At 55.7% G+C, this 18,991-nt stretch overlaps 1 protein-coding gene across 1 annotated transcript in view; it reads right to left on the bottom strand.

Annotated features, from left to right (window-relative positions):
* LOC119114017 (neurogenic differentiation factor 1) overlaps nucleotides 1-18,991 on the bottom strand; it is a 54,380-nt gene that overhangs the window by 16,755 nt on the left and 18,634 nt on the right. The window contains exons 2-5 of the mRNA XM_037238249.1: nucleotides 9,893-10,031; nucleotides 8,906-9,123; nucleotides 6,564-6,700; nucleotides 5,648-5,812 (exon numbers count right to left, since the gene is read on the bottom strand). Coding sequence (XP_037094144.1) covers nucleotides 5,648-5,812; nucleotides 6,564-6,700; nucleotides 8,906-9,123; nucleotides 9,893-10,031 — 659 coding nt within the window. The remainder of the gene's footprint in view (nucleotides 1-5,647; nucleotides 5,813-6,563; nucleotides 6,701-8,905; nucleotides 9,124-9,892; nucleotides 10,032-18,991) is intronic.

Below are 18,991 nucleotides of genomic sequence, written 5' to 3'. Positions count from 1 at the left end.
CTGGCATATATACTAAGTAGACCATGTCATGCATTTTGTTTTGCTCTATGCGTCACCTGCTTGTTAGCGCAATTGGAAGACAGACAGAGAAGACACGGATCGGTAGATATTCACAAAGTCAACAAACGTTAGTGTAAGCATAAAGCGATCAAACGGGGACGCTACTTTAACTAACAATACTACCGCCAAGCTGCCTTTCACGCCAGCAGCGTCTCTCCGCCAACAATGGTGACCGCGCCGAGCGCGTGGGGTTCCAGCATGAGGTAGTCAACGGCAGCATGATGACGGCGATGTCGCCACGAATACTCGTGCTCTTCTCCCATATTCGTGCAAGTGTTCTGAAAATTTACGTTGTGACTGGCGGTTAGCCCCAATCGACGCATTGAATGGGTTTAAAACCATGTAGCTTATACAGTCAACTTTCAAATTCTTGCCAGCCTACACATCGCCACTCATGAAGGCGCCTAGGCGATTTACAACTGTCCCGGCAATCTGGGCTGAGGAATGTGGCAGATCGAATGATCAATGTCAGATCACGTGACGTGGCAATCGAATGATCAGATGTCAGATCACCGTGACGTGGCAGATCGATGATCAGATGTCGATCACGTGACGTGGCAGATCGATGATCAGATGTCAGGTACACGTGACTGGCAGATCGAATGATCAGATGTCAGGTCACGTGACGTGGCAGATCGAATGATCAGATGTCAGGTCACGTGACGTGGCAGATCGAATGATCAGAGTGCAGGGTCACGTGACGTGGCAGATCGAATGATCAGATGTCAGGTCACGTGACGTGGCGATCGAATGATCAGATGTCAGGTCACGTGACGTGAGCCGTGATCGGAGCGTCTGCAGACGCTGAGACCGGGGGTCCTGTCCCTCAGCGTCCGGGCAACGCCCGATTGCACCCGAAGATGGCGTTACTAACCAAGCCGGCGACCCGTCACCCGCCAGGCGACGTGCGATTTAGCCACGCCTCTTTTTGTTCTGACCAATCGCCATCGCCGACGTACGGTCTAGCCTAGCCACGCCTCTTTCCTTTGCTAGTCGAATCGCCGTTCGCTGACGTACGACCATAGCCACGGCCTCTTTCTTGTCCTGAACAGTCAGTAACCGCCGACGCACGACCTAGCCTAGCCACGCCTCCTGTCTGATCTTGATCAATCGCCGTAGCCTGACGTGCGACGTAATCACGCCTCTTTCTCATTCCTGGCCAATCACCAATTACCGAAGTGCGATCTAGCCACGCCTCTTTCTTATGCTGGTCAATCGCTAACGCCAGTTTTGTATTGGGCCATGTGATCTTCACGGCATACCGACTGGGAATATATGCCGAACTATTCACCAATGGATTGCTTGCCGGTAGCACCAGATTGGGTGATGCATTGGGGTCATTTTCATCCATGGGCGTTTAAACAGCGGTGAGATAAAGTCAAACAACCAGGAAGGATTGCATCAAACAAAGCTCTCTCACCAAAGTCTCCTTCCAAAACCGCGGGAATCTTCCACTAGGACTTCAAATCGTGATAGTGCAACATGGTACAGCAAGCGACAGTCATCCTCTCCTCCATTGCAATCGTATCCAGGGCAGGTGGCGCCACTATAGAAAGCCTCCCATAGATGGCGCTGCTCACAGGAATGTGAAAGACGGCAGCCGCCATTTGGGGTCGTAAACGCATGGGGGGGGGGGGGGGGCAAAGGGGGAACGGGCTGATGGAGTTTAACGGAGGCGTAAAAAGGGAGGAGGGGGGGAAGTGATGAACTCTGTTAACGCTATGCTCAGGGAGAAGCGAAGACTGAAAATGACGAGAAATGCGTAACATGAATTTGGGTCGACCCCTGGGTCCGCGGCAAATTTCGCCTTTGTGAGGTTTGCCGCAGGTGGCGCTGTCGCAGAAAGCTGTCATATTATGCTGACGTTGGGCCTGTGGAAGATGGACTGTGATGCACTCTAGATAAATGGAACTTCCACTGGGCTTGTGATAAGCTTGATACCAGTCTTTTTGATACCAACCTTTGAGATGGTCACGTGATCATGACGTCAGGGACAGCCACCTCGGTCGCGCAGCTGGTTAATGCGCGTGCCAACGTAGATGGAAGGTCCACGAGCCAAGCCTGACTTCGGTACGCTCTTCCTCAATCGGCTGTTACAAAGCAGATGGCAGCACCTGGGAGTGATCGCCCTGTCGCCGCGTTACGCAGCGTCAGCCAGCGCTCACGATCGTGGGATCATGGGCGCGGCCTGCCTTTAAGCAGACCCGCTGGCATGGCAGCGCTTTCAGACGGCATGATGCCGCTTCATGTCACCGGAGCAGTCTGCTGACCCTCGGTTCCGATGCATCGGGATGGCCTGCGTGTGTACATGCGCCTCCGGGGAGGCACGATAGGCAGCGTGTGATGAAGCCCGTCTCAAAAGGTGCAGACAAATGAAATGTCTGCCTTGTACATAGTATGCGTGAATAACTATGATTGAATGCATACCAAGCATGACGAGAAGACACGGTTGGGCCCCAAAAACATGCAAAGCATGCCGCCTTTTTCATGGATAAGCGGCTCTGTTCAAAAGCTTGAAACGGTCATACTATCTTCACTGGCCATGAGGAGGTAAGTTTATCGTAAAAAAGCCACGCGGCGCCGCTCGTGATGGCAACACTGTCGATCTCCTCACTCGCAGCCACGAGATGTGGCTGTATGATCAGCATGACCATGCGCCTGCCGGTCACGTAACCGAACTCAGAGAGAAGCCTAATGTGAGATGTTGTGGGCTGAATAATGCCGATATGGTGGCCGACTCCAAGATTGGAGCGTTAAGTGCAAGTACCTTCTTTACGCGCCTTACGTTGCTGAAGAAGCCACGAACTTTGATTGCGTCCCATGTATTCATCGCTTATGTACAAAAATACGATATCTAAATGGCCACATCCAGGACAAAGGCCGGCCCCGGCTAATTCTGCGTCAATAAAACCTCGAGAATAAATAATATGCACACATGAACGCCGTGGCGTCACACGACCAGCGGCTACCGACACAGCACGTGCGGCCGGCACCCCTCCCCGGTCTGTCACTCGCAAGGTGTACTGTTCGTGGCCGGCCGGCAGCGCAGACGCGCACGAGCCCCCATCACGCATCACGCCTGGTCAATGCACACACGCGCGACGGAAGACAACATGACACGGAAGGCAAGTGACATTGGAAGACCGTTCACAACCTGGGCCTCGCGCATCGGGCCGGCGCCGAGCCGCGCTGGGGGAAGCCCGCAGGGTCGGGGCGAGGTTCCTCCGGATAACAGACACTGACGCCGTTGTGCGCCTAGGCCGCATTCGAATTGCGCTGAGCAGACGTGGGAACGCATCGAGTGTTACACTTTTTGCGTGTAAGGATCGGTACATTTGCCCGGCGTTTACGTCGTTCAGTGGGCCATTTCCTACCGAGTGCCAGCTTGACAGCGCATGTTTTTAATTAGATGCACTTCGTCCTTTCACGATGGCTGAAACGCGAAACACATTTTAAGACAACGTTCCTCGTGGGATTTTTGTCCAATAAAAGAGGTCTTTTACCATGGCCACATCCAAGAAATGGTATTTTTTAGATTATTCGTAATGCTGGTTTTTAGAGAAATGTTTTAACGGACGATGGTTGAATACCATCGGTGACATCGTTTCATGGCGGATCTTTCAAGCTGCATCTATATATTTAAGATGTTTTGCACCTTGACCGTCGTGAAAGGAGCACAATGGCATCCGGGATTGGGTCCAAAAACAGACAGCAATGGGCGCAAAATAACGGGCATAGTACATGCTTCCGGCCATGACGTATAGAAAACTGCAGGCGGTTAACCTCCAATGAAACTACTCGCGCCTACGGAACATTATTCGGTACTTGCACCGCTTGTCACTGTTCGAAAATATATCTGCAAGGTGAGCGGCATTCGCGAAAAACTCCGACGCGTTCTCAGCACGCGGTCTAGGGTCGTTCCGCTTCCACGTTCGCAGTTCTCACGTTCTCAGTAGAGCACCTCTATGATCTAACGCGAAAGACTCACGGTTCCCATCCATAAAGCGGACACCAACTACTGTCGCTCGAGCACTTAAAACGCCAAACACCGGACAGCAGAGCTCAATCATCGCCAAACAAGAGCGGTTCAGTGGCACGACATGCATGTGAGCTGGAATCTTGGATCATGAACTGACATCAGCCGGTGCCATTTTACACGGAAACCCGGGTAGCAAGGTTTCGAGAATAGGAAAGTCTTGAGCAGCATCAGCTGGAATCTACTTAGTGAGATTTACGAGGCGTTTCCGGGGGATGGCTCTTCAAATCAATGTCGTTGCTGGCCGTCGCATGCCTCTGTGGTGCATCTTTTGCAATGCAATCTTAATTTCGTTCTCATTATTTGCTTAAGCACATGTTTAAAAACGGCGGGAAGAATCATGTTCAAACTGCAAGGCTGAGCTCACAAACGCATGTTAAGGGCAACACGGTAGAAACATAGTAAATGCTCTTCAAAAGCTTGTAAGGGCGCCAAAACAGCATGCAGACGACGTCACATTTTGCCTACGCGATATTGCATAGCAAGCATCACCATGGGAGGGGGGCGAATCAGGCTTTCGGGCCGCTCAGAGACCTCCCGCGCAGCTCGGGGAACCGGGAAAGATCCACCTCGCTCCTGACACCGGGGGGAAGGGGGGGGGGGGTGTCAGGCGCTTTGTACACCGGCTCGTGACAAGCCCTCGTTGGCTTCAGCCACCCTTCGGCTTAAAGCCACACTACCATTGCACGCGCTAGCATTGCACTCTCTCTCCGAGCGCAGATACGATCCAACGAAGCCTGGTGGGAGCCAGAAGGAAGACTGAAGGCCGTGTCATGGAAAGCGGCAGAAACCGTATCTTCTTCAAGCTTAGAACCAACGCGTTCATGCGTAAACTGTCTCATAGTTTTGGCTCACTCGGGAACCCACCACCAACAACGCTTCAAATACGCTGAATTGTATGCACCATCTTCCGGCAAAATCTACTACACACCACATCCTCATAGATCCTGCAGAGCAGCATGTAACGGGCACGACACGGCATCACATCAAAAACCTCACAGACACATAACACGACCAACGCCCGCGGCCACACCAGATCACACGATCTAATGATCACGCCACACCTGTCTGACCTCACCCCGCCAGTGACGTCACATCACATGACCTCGCATCTGCAGCGGGCGCCACGCCGCACAGCGCCGCTCGGCACAGCGCCTATCACATCTGCGGCCTTCGGCTTCGTCTCCCACTAGACCGCGGAGTCCAGGTCCCGGTGTCAGACCGCGGAGTACAGATCCTCGTGTGGGACCGCGGGTCCAGACCCTAGTACCGGACCGCGGAGACCAGATTCCGGTGTCAGACTGCCCAGGGAGTCAGGACTCCGGTGTGGGTCCTTCGAGTCCAGACTTTGATGCGAGCCCGAGTCCAAACCTTGGCGCCAGATTTCGGAGTCCAGACTCTGGTGGCAGACCTCGGAGTCCAGCCTCCGGCACCGCGAGTCCTTCGCGTCCAGACCCTGTTACCAGACCTGAGGCCGGACCGTGGGCAGACCCTCCCAGGCCGGATTCCGATTACGCCGACCCGGTGCGCGGCCGGAGGCCGGAGGCCCACTGCGTCAGCGCCGTGCCGCCATTGTGCCCTAGAAAAGCGCTCGTGGCGCCGCCTATAACGCCTCGTCCCTCCGCCGGCTGGTCTGGCCGGGCGGGGCCCAGCCGAAAGGTGCGCATGACTTCCTCCACCTGCTGCTCAGAGGTGGGCGCGAACTGGTCCAGGAACCTGCCGAAACGGAACGGCTAGGGTCAGAAGGGGTCAGGGGCGGCTGGGTCAGAAGGGGTCACGGGGCAGCCGGGGTCAGGAGAAGTCACGGGCCAGCTGGGGTCAGATGGGGTCACGGGGCAGCTGGGGGGTCAGGAGTCACGGGCCAGCTAGGGTCAGAAGGGGTCACGGGGCAGCTGGGGTCGGGAGGGAACTGCTCCAGGAACCCGCCGAAACGGGGCAACTGGAGCCTCAAGGGGTCATGGGGCATCTGGGGTCAGAAGGGGTCACGGGACAGCTGTAGTCGCAAGGAGTCACGGGGCAGCTGGGGTCAGGAGGGAAATGCTCCAGGAACCTTTGGCACAGGGTTACACAACAGGGGTTAGACCGGAGCTGGCCGAGAGACCTGCCAACACGAAGCAACAAAGCCGGGGACCCAGTGATACCCAACGCAGCTGGTCGCATGTCACCAGGGGCCGTCTGCACACAGGAACAAGCGCCTCTCAGACGGGATGGTGACACGCTCGGAAACTGGACATAATCTGAGTTTGGACAGCACTGTAGTATACCGTGATACCTTACACTGAATTTTGCTTTATCCCGTCACGCTTTGCTGCGCTTTAATACATCGTGCCTCCCAGTGCTACCACGAACACCACCTGCATTCAGTCAAAAGCGAATGTGTGACTCATAAGGCGCATCGGCACAACCGTTCAGTGGAGAGGCACACAGACAGTCGCGCGGCCGCAAAGTCCGCCTGTTCGGCACTCACGAGAAAGGCTTGTGACCGCCCTTGATCTCGCAGATGACGTTCGTCAGCGCCATGATGTAATTACGCGCCAGCGTCAGCGTCTCGATTTTGGACATCTTCCGCTCCATGCTGACGGGTGGTATGACCTCCTGCAGATTCTGTGGATAGAGCAGCGGTTCAGAACAGGAGATTCGGTGGATAGAAGAAAATTTAAGAACAGAAGATTCGGTGGACAGAACACAATTCCAGAACAGAAGATTCTGCAGAAAGACCATAATTTCAGAACGGAAGATTCTGTGGACAGATCAGAAGTTCAAAACGGAAGACCCTAGGACAGAAGACAGCACTGCGCCGCCGCCTTGGGTGTGGTTACGGGGTATGGGGTAGTGGTTGATGGTGCATCTCCGTTCTAACTTACGTGCTCCGATCATTGGCAAGACAACGAAAACGACACAGCGGTACGTAATACGATGCACGTGACAAAGATGACGAAGAGTGGTAAACACCCTCTTGTCCAAAGGATCGTAAACATATGCACAGGATTCAGTATCCGCCTTTAGTAATGGCCAATGGTAAATAAGGAACACATACGTTCCGAAAAAGATCGACGCAGTAGTAAAGATGGCCCCCGTAAAGTGTTGGATTGCTAGCTACATAATGGTGATATTTCATTCAAATTAAACTTATGAGCAGGTTTTTCACTTTTTTAAATCGGCTGGTGGGACTGAGACGAAAAGTTTGGCCTCACCTCTCCCCAAATCTGATTTCTCTCCGGATTTCGCCCACTTGAATTTGATTCCTCGATGTTAAGGCTAGACAAAAATTAATATTTTGTACATTCAAAACTGTTGGAAGCTGGGGAGGAAAGACTTCCCAGTTTAAGTTTATGAGAGCTAACTTTAGTGAAAAACCCAAAATGGAGTGTAATTTACAGAAAAAACATCTTTGTCAACCTTTTTAAGGCATCACTGTCGCTGATCGCACTGTATAAGCACAGCCATAATTATGCGAAAACTGCACCTGCCGAAGCAGCTGGGTGAAGACGTGCGTTATCTCTTGTCACGGTCATCCCATATTTTTCAAAAGTTGTCACGTGTTGCAGTTAAGTGTTCTGTTTCTCAACCCTGGCGACATCGTTCGAAAAAAAAACTGGTCAGGCATTTGTACACTGCCTAAACATATGAAGGAATTAGCATAGCGAAAATACTACGTACCTACAGGGTACCACTTGGCACCAAATATGCATGATATTAACAGTGATGTGTTTAGGTACATACTACGTAGTACACCTATAGTTCAGCTAACTGTTCTTTATCAATTCGACCCAGTACTCCCTCTTTGCTGATATGCACGAGGGGGCTGAAAAGGTGCGTTGAGGAGACTCAAGTCAGCTCCCGTGTGCAGGCTAGTGCATAGCACGGCAGTGTGGCAAGGCCGTTCAAATATGCAACAATACTTAAATCACCATACGATGTGTCTTCCGCCTATCCTACCCTCTATCTCCATCTTCACACATCCAAGCCCACGTTTTTTATTCGAACACCTGCCTGTCAAAACACACGAGCCAGTGCTTTAATAGCTTTCACAACATTCAGTGGGACCCGTTTTCCTTCGCCAGTAACTGACGTATGTGCTAACGCTGATCGATCCGCAGGCGCAAATGAAACAGTTGGACGGCCAACACCATCTTTTATTATGCGGATGTCGCGGAAACCGGTCAGGCTCCTATTCCAAAGCTTCAGCACATTGACGGGATTGCGACACGAGTGGTTACGACCGGGTTACTTTCGCACGGACCGACCACGCTCCCCTGCGCGCGGAGCACCGAAGCGTCACGCGGTCTGGCAGCCCTTCCACGTCATGGGACCGTGCAGACCAGCACAATACGAACGCGCTTAAAGCCAGGCTCGGCAAAATGTCTGCAAGTATAGAGCGGAGGGCCGTTCTTTGCTGCGGTTAAGATCGATTCGAAGTGTAGATGCCCTTGGTTCGATTCCAGTGGAGGGAAAACTGCACCCGGTGCCCTCTTCACTGGAATGCAGCAACAGGACCAGGCTGCACATCGCGTGCATAAAAAATACCCGGCCAGCAACATGGATTTAGGATGGAGCAAAGCCAGTGCAAACCATTGACCTTTGTCCGATTTTAAGTCCGGGCCACTTATCCGCCTTAGCAGGCCATGGCAGGGATTAAAACGACCTAAGCACTGAACTTGATTTTTTCATGGTGAGCCGCACGACGTGACAAAGCGCACGCTGGTTCCGCCGTCACAAATACCTGGTCCTCCAGGCTACTGAAAGTGCCCGCGCCAGCTACAATACATAAGCGTCGCCGCATCGCAAGAGAGGCAAACAGCTACTCACGTGGAAAGCAGCGTTGAGGCCGTGCATACGTATGCGTTCCCGTTCGTTGCTCTCGAGTCGGCGCAGGTAGCGTTCGCGGTTAGCGGCGCCCTGGCGACGCCGGCGGCCGGGGCCGGCGGCAGCACCCGATCCGCCTGCCCTCTGTTGCTTGTTGGGCGAACTAGCGTCGCTGCTCGTGCCGCCGTCGGAGTCGCCCGTGTTCGAGGAGCCGTCTGAGCCTGCACCGATGGGCGCATAGCCGCCGTCAGTTGGGAGCCGATGGGCACGGCAGCAGGGAGTTGCTACGGATAAAATGTGCTACACAGAATCTTTAAAAGTGCACGTTACGAACAATGGCTTCCAGACAGCGGCTTACGGACCTCTACACGGCGAACCGCCGCCACAAGAACATCTGATTTACGACCAGTTCCCACATTACACTGCGTTACGAAGGTGAATGATGATGACAACGCTTACAGGAGCTGCGTGTGTCTGAAGCTGAAAACAAACAGAGATTGGAGATGCAAGACCTCAGCAGTAACTGACGACTGAATTACCTCAAGCTCCGAGCATTTTTGAAGCATTGTGTCAACCGCTAAAGTCCTGCAACTTTTATCGATTTTAGAACAGGGAAGAGCTTGCTACACAAATAGTGTTTCCGAGCCAACCGGTGAAGGACATCGATTGTATTGTAATCGGCGGTCGGCAATCTTGCGCGGTCGGCGCCAGGGCCCACTGCGCTGGCGCGCGTCCTCGTGGTAAGTGCCATAGCAAACCGAGCCCCCGTAGGGGCCGATGTTCAAGTCAAAATCGGCAGAAAGAATAAAGCAGAAGGCGTTAGACTGACAACAAGAAAGATAAAGGCTCAAGTGAGAAGGAGATATAGTTAGTTATTTGTTTTGCATGTGATGATAATGCAATGCGCTGGCGCAATCCACGGAACTTACGGAACTTAGTACAGCTTCCACGGAACTTAGTACAGCTTGAGCAACGTTTTCAATCACGTACCTAGCCGCCGTTTGATAGCCATCCGTTCGCTCTGGTCGTAGAGCTCGAATGACGTCATCATGTCGTCATCGTCGTCGTCGTCCTGCCAGGCGGTCCTCAGGTTGTTGGGCTCGACGCCGTCTGTCGTCAGGCGACGGATCTGCGGAGGAAGGCGGGCTGGTGAAGCGCTGCAGGACACCTCAGTCCGACTGACAGGCCGGCGCCAGACAAGATCTCCTTGGGAAGAATTGCACAATTGTTGACCGCGGAGCTTTCTCTACTTCTCCCAGCACAGTATAGCACTCAACCAATACCACGGTATCATCCACACGAGAGCGGCAGCGAATACTCCGTCTCCCAACGTCAGTGGATATTGAAATTGGGTCATTGCCGTGCATGAGAAGTTACAACTCAAAATCGCCCTTGACCCTGTCGCAACAACGGAACTTTCCACTCCCATAACCGTCAGCAGCATAATCGGAGCACCCTTGGCGTCAATGCGACATGGCAGACTCGTTCGTAAAAATGATGAGGTGAACACCCAACCCTGCAGACCCCACCGGAACACCGCCACCCTCGGCCCCCGACACGCCACCAACCGGCCTCGACGCCCGGGAAGGGAAAGCAAGATAGCTTGACACCTCACTCTAATCGGTAGCCTTCCACGGCCGCCACACCCGCAGGCTGCATTCTTCGTGCCAATGTCAAACGCTTGGTGCATATCTAGATGCCTGGGTCTCGTATGTCATGTGTCAAGAAAAATGGCGCTGACGAGGCTAGTTCATCTTTTGCTGACAAGTGGCGGGGTTCATTGTCGTGTCCTTCGTTACACTACCAGGTACAATAAACCACATGAGCACACGAGCTCGTGCCACTTTCAAGATGGGTCTCTTCGATGGGGAGATTTAGACTGATCGAGCTGTTTTTTTTTTACAACGAAACGGAGGACGATGATGTCGCCAGCTGGATGTCAGACATTGGGGGTGGACGAGCAAGAGACATTGCGAGTCAGGAAAATGGGGACAAACGGCAAATGGAAAAAGATGCAATATCCACTGCTTTATAAACAGTATTAAGTAAATACCCAGGCAGGTCAAGCATGGTAATGCAGTTTTCAAAATGGGCTGTGCCAAAAGATGACGAATACCATCAGATTTTTACTGGCGCTCAACAGCTGTGTTGAACGAGGTAAAGTAATACACAATTTCGTTCAGATGGCCTGCGAATGTTGCAATTATGATTGTTGACGCCTGGATAATGGTGAAGTGTAATTTTCATTAATGGGCCATGTTCCCCACACCTTCCTCTGTCCCCTCAATGCGCGGCCGAGATCACGGCACTAAGAGCACCAGAAAATCAAGAGAGGTTTGTGGGAAATCTGATATGCAGGACTACAAGCATGCGTCTCGCACGCATAAATAATGAAAAACAATGTCGCTTCATTATTTGTGAGAGATGGCATCCATCTAAGATGAACGTTTTAATCAGACCTGGAATTCAAATCAACTAGGGAAAATCAGACGGCAAAATAATGCATCTGCTTTTAAGACAATATTGGACTCCACCTTGATGTATACGTTCACTGGCGTATCCAAGGGTATCAAAGGAGCTATAGCCCTCGCTCTCAACGACGGCGAAAACGCAAGCTTTCTCTGTGTACGCTTGGTTTTCCGTGAGGCAAAAAAGCTGTCCACAAGCCGTTTCGTAGTCAATAGCCTATCCTCGTAAATGGAACTTCCCAAGATCGCCCCACGGTGTGATGTTGAATCTCCCTGGGATGGGTACAACCGCAGCCTGGCAGCAGCCGCCCGCTTCCGTCCCGTTCGAAGGCGGCCGGACTCTCCTCCGCTGAGCGACACCAACCGAGGCTCGCCTTCCGGGCCAGCCGTCCCAGCTGACTGGTGTCGGCCTCCGGGGCCGTCACGCCGTGTGCCGCCGCACACTGGGTCAGCGGGACGACCCAGATCGGGGCCGGCCGCCCATTGGTCGGCGGCCGGCCAATCAGCGCCCGGTCTGGAGCGTTAACCAGGCGGATCGGTTGACGCCGACCGGCCGCCCACTGCACAATGGGCATAGTGTCACGGCGCGCTCAAGGCCATGACACGGAAAGGCGACCAGGGACGCCGAGAGGCTGCTTCGTAAAATATACGAGGGCAGCTCCAAAGCGTTCGAAGATCGGGCCAGTCGATCGATATGGAATACGACGCGGTGCAAGTGCAACCAGACGAGACCGAAGCAGATCCCGCCTTGCGATGCTGAACACACGCCCAGACACTGCCACTCCGATAGAATCGTCGGCTCGTGTGGAGCCAGCTTCGCGAAAAACACACGATCAGATTGCCCGGGCATGTAATGGCAGCAGTCGAACGTCCTTGCTTACTCCCTTCACTAGCATGCACTACAGCAACCACGCCGCAGTTTATCACGCCATGATAGCAGACGGTGCGGTGCAAACAAGCAGCCGACGGACAGAAACGGACGCCTGCACTCCCGAAGAGCTGAGTCTTTCGACAGAGCGAAGTGCCCTGAAGTGCAGGATCCGCCGGCAGAAAGGTGGCGGACAGCGTCCGTGGCAGATTCTGCGCTTCGAGAGTCGCGCAGGTCGCCGGCTTTCCGCGGGATTCGCAGTCGAGCCCCGTGAGCCCCCGGGGTCTATCACGCCCCCCCCCCCCCCCGGGGGGTCTATCGGGAGCAGAGCGGCCGGGACCCCTGCCGCGCCGGACGGACTCGGACGGGCCGACCACCGCTGGGGACCCCGTGCCGCCCCGCCGGTGCGGATCGTCGCGCCGCAGCCCCAAGCAGCGTCCGGTGCCCGCCGACGCCTTCGGCAGGTCCGTCCCCAGTCACGTCCGTGAGCGTCACGTCCGTGAGCGTCACGTCGGTGCCACATCGGACGTCACGTCACGTCCGCGTCACGGCTCGGAGCGCCTTCCAGCGGTCCTCTGCAGGCCGTCTGGCGTGCCGCACCGCCGATGTTGAGGACGACGAGGACGCCCGAGAGGCGGCTGCGGACGGGGCGGAGCGGAGCTAGACACGCGATGTCGCTGACGCCGCGCGATTGGTCGCTCCTGTGGTTGGAACCCGGGCGAAACCTGGCCGCGATGACCGATCGCGGCTGACGGCGAGGCCGGTTGCCTTTCACATCTTAAAGTTCTCCGGTGGGCGCTTGCGACGGCGGCAAATCGGCTTTGTCGAGCGCCGACGCCGAAAATAACGATTATCCATTGCAAACGCCAACCGGGGCCCGATTGCAAAACCGATTGCAAAACCGATTGCATCCGACGAGCGGCCGCGATTTAATGTTTACCATCCTGCCGTGCCCGCTCAGTCAACCGTTTTGTCTGCCGGCATACGGTCGCTATCTGGACGACAGGTGGTTGTCAGGCGGCGCTGAGATCTCACCAACTGCCGACGATACCGCACGAAACGGTTCCCATGGCGCCCGAAGCGCATTGCTGCTGTTCCCACATCGTTGGAGTGCTCCGGGCGGCGCGTGAACGCCGAAAACCGGGGGCATTGACGGCTCTCAAGAGGGCTGCAGGCCGCCGTGCCACCACCGTGTGGAGCCTCCCGGCGCTGTCTGGGAAGGTCCGTACGTGTCCCACACAGCCCAGGCCTGGCGCCGGGGGTGAGCGCCCCATGCGCAGCGTTCGGCGACGCAGGCAGCCTGTGCCACCGAGTCAGTGCGACAGAGGCTGAGGAACTGGCCGGACGGCGGCACTCCGCACATCACACCCGACCGGAGAAACTCGGTCACCCGGAACGCGGCCACCCCTACCGGCGCTGGCACATCCGACTGCATTACCCCTGGGCGCTGTCACTGCAACTCTGCGGAAAAAGACGCTGTGACACCCGACTACACTACCCTTGGGCACTGTCACTGCGAAGATGCGGGAGATGAATGCCACCCCCGAGATGAACCCCCGTGCAAAAGCGCTGATAACCGGCGCCGAACACCCGACGTCGCGCTGACGCTGGAGAAAGCGGCGAAGCGATGGATGCGATTAGTGAACACAATACCCCATGGTATCGCAGCAGTTAACGGGTATTGTGTCACGGCCGAAAGTGTCGATGGCAGCAGCTCGAGCATAAAATTAAAGTGGAGAACGTGAACGCGGGCGAAAGGGAACAAACACGAATATCTTATGTAACCACGGGCATACTAACAGCGCGGTTGGAGGAGGCTCTGTGCTTTCCGACATGTGTTGCGGTATCCTAAATGACGTTGCTACGAATAGCTCCTTGCCGCAGATAATTCCTCGATGCAGAACGCCAGCCGAACATCCAAGTGATCTTTTCACTGCAGCAACGAATTACGGGAGGAAAGCCCAAGTCAGGATATCTCCGTCGTCACGCCAGCAGACTCCTATCACGGAAGCACTCGGACGAATAATGGATTCGGGCATGCATCATCTCATCGCGGCTTTTCCGCCCGCGATTTCACCTCTGAGGCAATGGCAAGGAGCCCGGAACTGACATCTACAGGAGGAGGTGGGGTCGTGCCGAAGGCCAGCCCAGAAGCGTAACAAACAGATAGGCGCACTAATTGTGTTCAAATAAATATAAAATAAATAAATTGCCGAATGCATTTCACTTCGTGCTCAGGGCATGTTCGGGAGAGAAACAAGCCTCCGTGCTACCTGGCATGTACCACCCTATGACCTGGGGCACCCAGCATTGCGTGTAATTGGCTTCAGAAGAACATCACGCGTCGGTGCAAGGCCAATTTCTCCCTCCTTCGCCGAATGCTGAGCATGAGCATGGCGAGAACCTCGACCCAAAGACAAAACAATGGAGTTCAGTTCACAGAGACACCATTCATTCGTGCCCACCGACCACCCAGCAGGGCACGGTGGTCGGAGGTGGGAAATGGGGTACGTGGGTCCCGTAAAAGAGACCGGTATGCCGGGAGGAACGGCCCATCCTCATGCAGCCCCCACGTGGTTGTTGGAAATAGAGTCGGTATGCTGCAAGGAGGGCCCATCCTCATGCGGTCCCCACGTGGTTGTTGGAAACAGAATAAGACCAGCGGTGAGAAGGGATATGGGATACCGCCCGTGCGCCGTCGTGAAAACACGGGCCGGTGGTAGCCCAGCCCCGCTCCCGAGCTGGCCAGAACGCGACGACACCCCCTCCGTCCCGCCACCTCGCACCGGCGGCTCCGCGCCGGGCCGGGGCTGGCACGAGCCGTCGTTGCAGGCGCGCCGACTCGGGGGCTCGAGGCGCAGGAGCTCACGCCTTCGGCCCGGCGCCGACCGGCCGCAGGGAAGGCCGGGCCGCCATGGGCACGACATGAACGTCACGCCAGGAGAAACCCGGCGACTTAGTTGCGCCACCGCGCCCGGCATTGCGCCATCGCGTCAACCGCAGAATGGTGGCCGAGTGGCATAACCCGGGCCATCCAGATCGCCCGTGGGGCCTCCTGTCTCCCGCAGCGCCGCCCGGCAGAGCACGTAACAGACGCCGTGTCCCACGTAGCTATGACTTGTGCGCACGCAATCGCGCCAGTGGTTGCGATAAGCGACGCTCTATTTGCACTTCCGACCGCAGCAAAGACTCGCTGGCATGTTGCCGTCCGCTGCCATTAGTTTAAAGTGCTGACTGCGATCTCGCTAGCCACAAGTGATGTGACAACACTGCAACGCTGGGGTTTTTCAGGAGTGGTGACAAAAAACGCACGGTCGCTAGCGCTTGGGCGTCATCACGACGTTCCACCCAACGCACGCGGCGTGCATCATAATATTGCACAAACTGCACGTGCGGTACATGTGGGTGGCACACGCGTCACACGCTCATGGGACATGCGCCGCGAATAATCCGGATGTGCCGCACGCACGTGTCGCACGTGAAAAGCGCGCCTGAGCGGCGAATGCCGCCGTTCCAGACCAGAGCCACCCGAAGGACGCGGCAAGGTTCCCTACTGCGCACATAAACCGTCCTTGAGCGTTCGTTTTTGTGCGCACGCCGCCACGTGCGTGCGGGGCGGCGCCGCCCTCGCCCACCGGTAATGGGCATCAGCCCGACCCGTAGGCAAGCGTACCCGAAACAAGTCAAAACAACCAGCCCGCGCCGATTAACATCCGCCTCGAAAAAAGCGCAAACTGAGGCCGGCGCCGCACACCCGCGTTCCGCCACAGCGGCAACGTCAAGCGCCACTAGACTTGCGTTCAGAACGGGGTCTGTTGGCAGCGACGGCCCCGGCGCCGGAAACGGCCCGGGGTCACGACCACTCGGAGCTGCTGTGCAACACATCATTCAGTGAATAATGCACTTGCATGGCACACAGTCATAATCATAAGGCTGCACCAGGCGATGACAACAGGCCTCCCATGTTGCACGCATCACAAAATATGTACAGGTTGACACATTCCGTCCGAATTTAAGGCAGTCGGTGGCGGATACAAAAAAGTAGCTTTGTTACTACTATTCGTGCCAGGCTTAACCTCGCGTGCGTAACAACAGGCTGGCACAGACAAGCGCGGCAAAAGGTCAGTTCTGCTATCAGCAGTCGATCTGCAGGCGTCTGAGATGGCCTGTTCGTGCGCGCCGCCAATCTTGACATGCGGAAGTGTTTTGACGTGCTGAAAATATGACGCAAGCAGTGGGGCATCTCTCTCTTCGAGCCTGGCGGACACGGCGAAGGCAGACCATCATTCTCATCAGTCAGTCCACATGCAACCCTATTGTCGCTGGTCAGCAATTGGACGATTTCGATGTAAGCACAGGCGTACGCCAAAGGACTTTGCTGTTAACTAGCCGATATTGTCCCCTGTCGCTTGTGATGGCGCCGGATGATTCCAAGTGGTCATAATTTGATGGATTCATTTTTGTGACCTACCGGCGCGTGTGCGCGTCGCACAGACCTGTGGCAAACCTGGTTTCACAAGGGCATCTTTTAAAGTGGTACGAAGGTAAGATTGTACCTCTTACGCGTACAACGCGGACGTGCAAATCAGCACCAGACTCGCAAAAATACAGTTCCTTCAAAACCAAGGTCCATGTGATGCACGCAGGTGTTCATAGATGCTGTGCACAATATCACAACATAGTATGGCGCTTCCTCACACAACATAAGCCGAAAGCATCTATTGGAAGCTATCGGTAAAGCGTCCCTGAAAGACACCTCACTGCTCACGAGAACTGCGTGCGGAGCAATGCGTGTAAACCAGCCTATGAAGAGAACTGCAGCGGACACGAGCCAGATCGCACCACACCGCGAGTCGGAATGCTACCGGCTCATTATTTGGAATGGTTTCCGGAGGATTATGTAAGCGGAACGTTCGACACCTTATTAGCAGCGAGTGCTTGTTTAGCATCATTGTGTTCGGTGGTTATGGGTTTCCCACATGCTCTGTAGACAACCGATAAGGTCCCGTCACAATTCCGCTAGCTTGCAGCCGACATTGTCCCACGGATTACCCGCCACGGATTGCCCGCCACACCCCGTCTCTGCCGTGGCGGCCTCTTCCTTCTGAGGCGAAACACGGGACTGCCGCCCCCGTCGGAGTCCTCCACTGCTCCTAGTGGAGGACTCTGACGGAGCCCTCGGAGTCCTCCTCTGCAGCTGTATTACCGCCACTGCTCCTAGTCTGGAGCTGTGTTACTCCACTGGCGCCAGTCTAGAGCTGCCTCACTTCTGTTGCTCCACAGCCTGCAGCAGCGTTACCCCGCTGCTCCCCACCAGTCTAGAGCTGTGTCACCCCGCTGCTCTGTGGTCTAGACCGCTGTTGCTCCATGTCTGGAGCTGTGTTACCCTATTGCTCCTAGTCTGGAGCTGTCCTACTCTGTTGCTCCACAGGTTGGGGCTGCGTCACTCCTACTGCCTCCAGTCTGGGGTTGTGCTACCCGACTGCCATACAGCCTGGAGCTGCGTCACTCCTATTGCTCCCCTACCTGGAGCTACGCCACTCCTTCTGCCTCCAGTCTGGAGCTGCGTCACTCCTGCAGCCTCCAGCCTGGAGCTGCGCCACTCCTTCTGCCTCCAGCCTGAAGCCGCGTCACTCCCTCTGCTCCACAGTCTGGAGCTGTATAACCCCGCTACTCCCAGTCTGGGGCTGTGCCACCGCCGTCGACTGAGCCAGCCGCTGGCCGGCAGCCAGAACAGCTTTCACGTGTCCGGTCCCAATGGGCCGGGCTGGCCGGCGCGTGAGAGCGACCTTGGCCGGCCGGTGCCCAGGCGCAGCCGACCCAGGCCGGCTCAGCGCCGCGGGGCTGGCGTGGGGCCGACCCACCGACCCACTCCAGGTGGTGGCGGTCGGCAGGCGACCCGAGCTCCATGTCAAGTCGTGGCACGGTCGGCGCACAGTCGGCCGCCGCCGCGCTGCCCCCCGGCGCCTCTTCTACCCGACGCTGCACTTTTTCGTAACAAGGCTCTCACATCTCGGACCCTGAGCGGGTCACGGCGAACGTGGTCGCCGACATCATTGGCATGACGGAGCTGCGGATTACCATCGCGGAGTGGCTCAATCAAATGCCACCGGTCCGGGTGCTAAGTCCTGCCCCGATCCGGCTCGCCGCCGGGGACCGGTGCCGGTCGCGGCTGGGACAGGGGTGCGGTCACCATGAATGTCTCTAGTCTGTGTGTAGGCTGTGCCCCCCCCCCCCCCCACCCCTCCCACGCGGCGCGATTCGAAGCGCCGATTCCGCGACGTTGGGGATCAGAGCCGGCTAGCTCTGGGCACGACAGTCTTGCCTACCACAGTCGTCGCGCAGTAAGGCCGAGAAGCTGGCCCGGTAGGACCGTTTAGGATCACGTTTGACTTGCAAGGTGCATTGCAGCGCTTGAGTTGCAGGACACCTTGCACGAGCGTAGACCCGGCGGCGGCTTTCCTGCACGGGGATTTTTACAGTTCGAACCATGACTTGAAACTACTGTCTTGGCGCGAGACCACCAATCCCCTTTGTTCGTTTTTCTGCATGGTTTGGTTGCGGCCAATCTGACGCAGTCCTCGCGGCCCGTTACGCGTCGGATGTCCATTAAGTAACGGTCCAGCAAAGGACTTCGGTCACATTCCGCACTCTGATCTGCGGCACAAAGCAAAAGCTAAAATGCCAAATGAATTTTACGGTGGGTCTCCCCATTGTCCACAGAACTTATTGAAACCGGACAAGGTGGAACAC

Source organism: Pollicipes pollicipes, unplaced genomic scaffold (genome assembly GCF_011947565.3).
Source record: "Pollicipes pollicipes isolate AB1234 unplaced genomic scaffold, Ppol_2.1 Scaffold_7262;HRSCAF=8765_pilon_pilon_pilon, whole genome shotgun sequence".
Taxonomy (NCBI): Eukaryota; Metazoa; Arthropoda; class Thecostraca; order Pollicipedomorpha; family Pollicipedidae; genus Pollicipes; species Pollicipes pollicipes.
The sequence above is the reverse complement of the archived record's forward strand: the minus strand, read 5'-3'. Positions and strand labels throughout refer to the sequence as shown.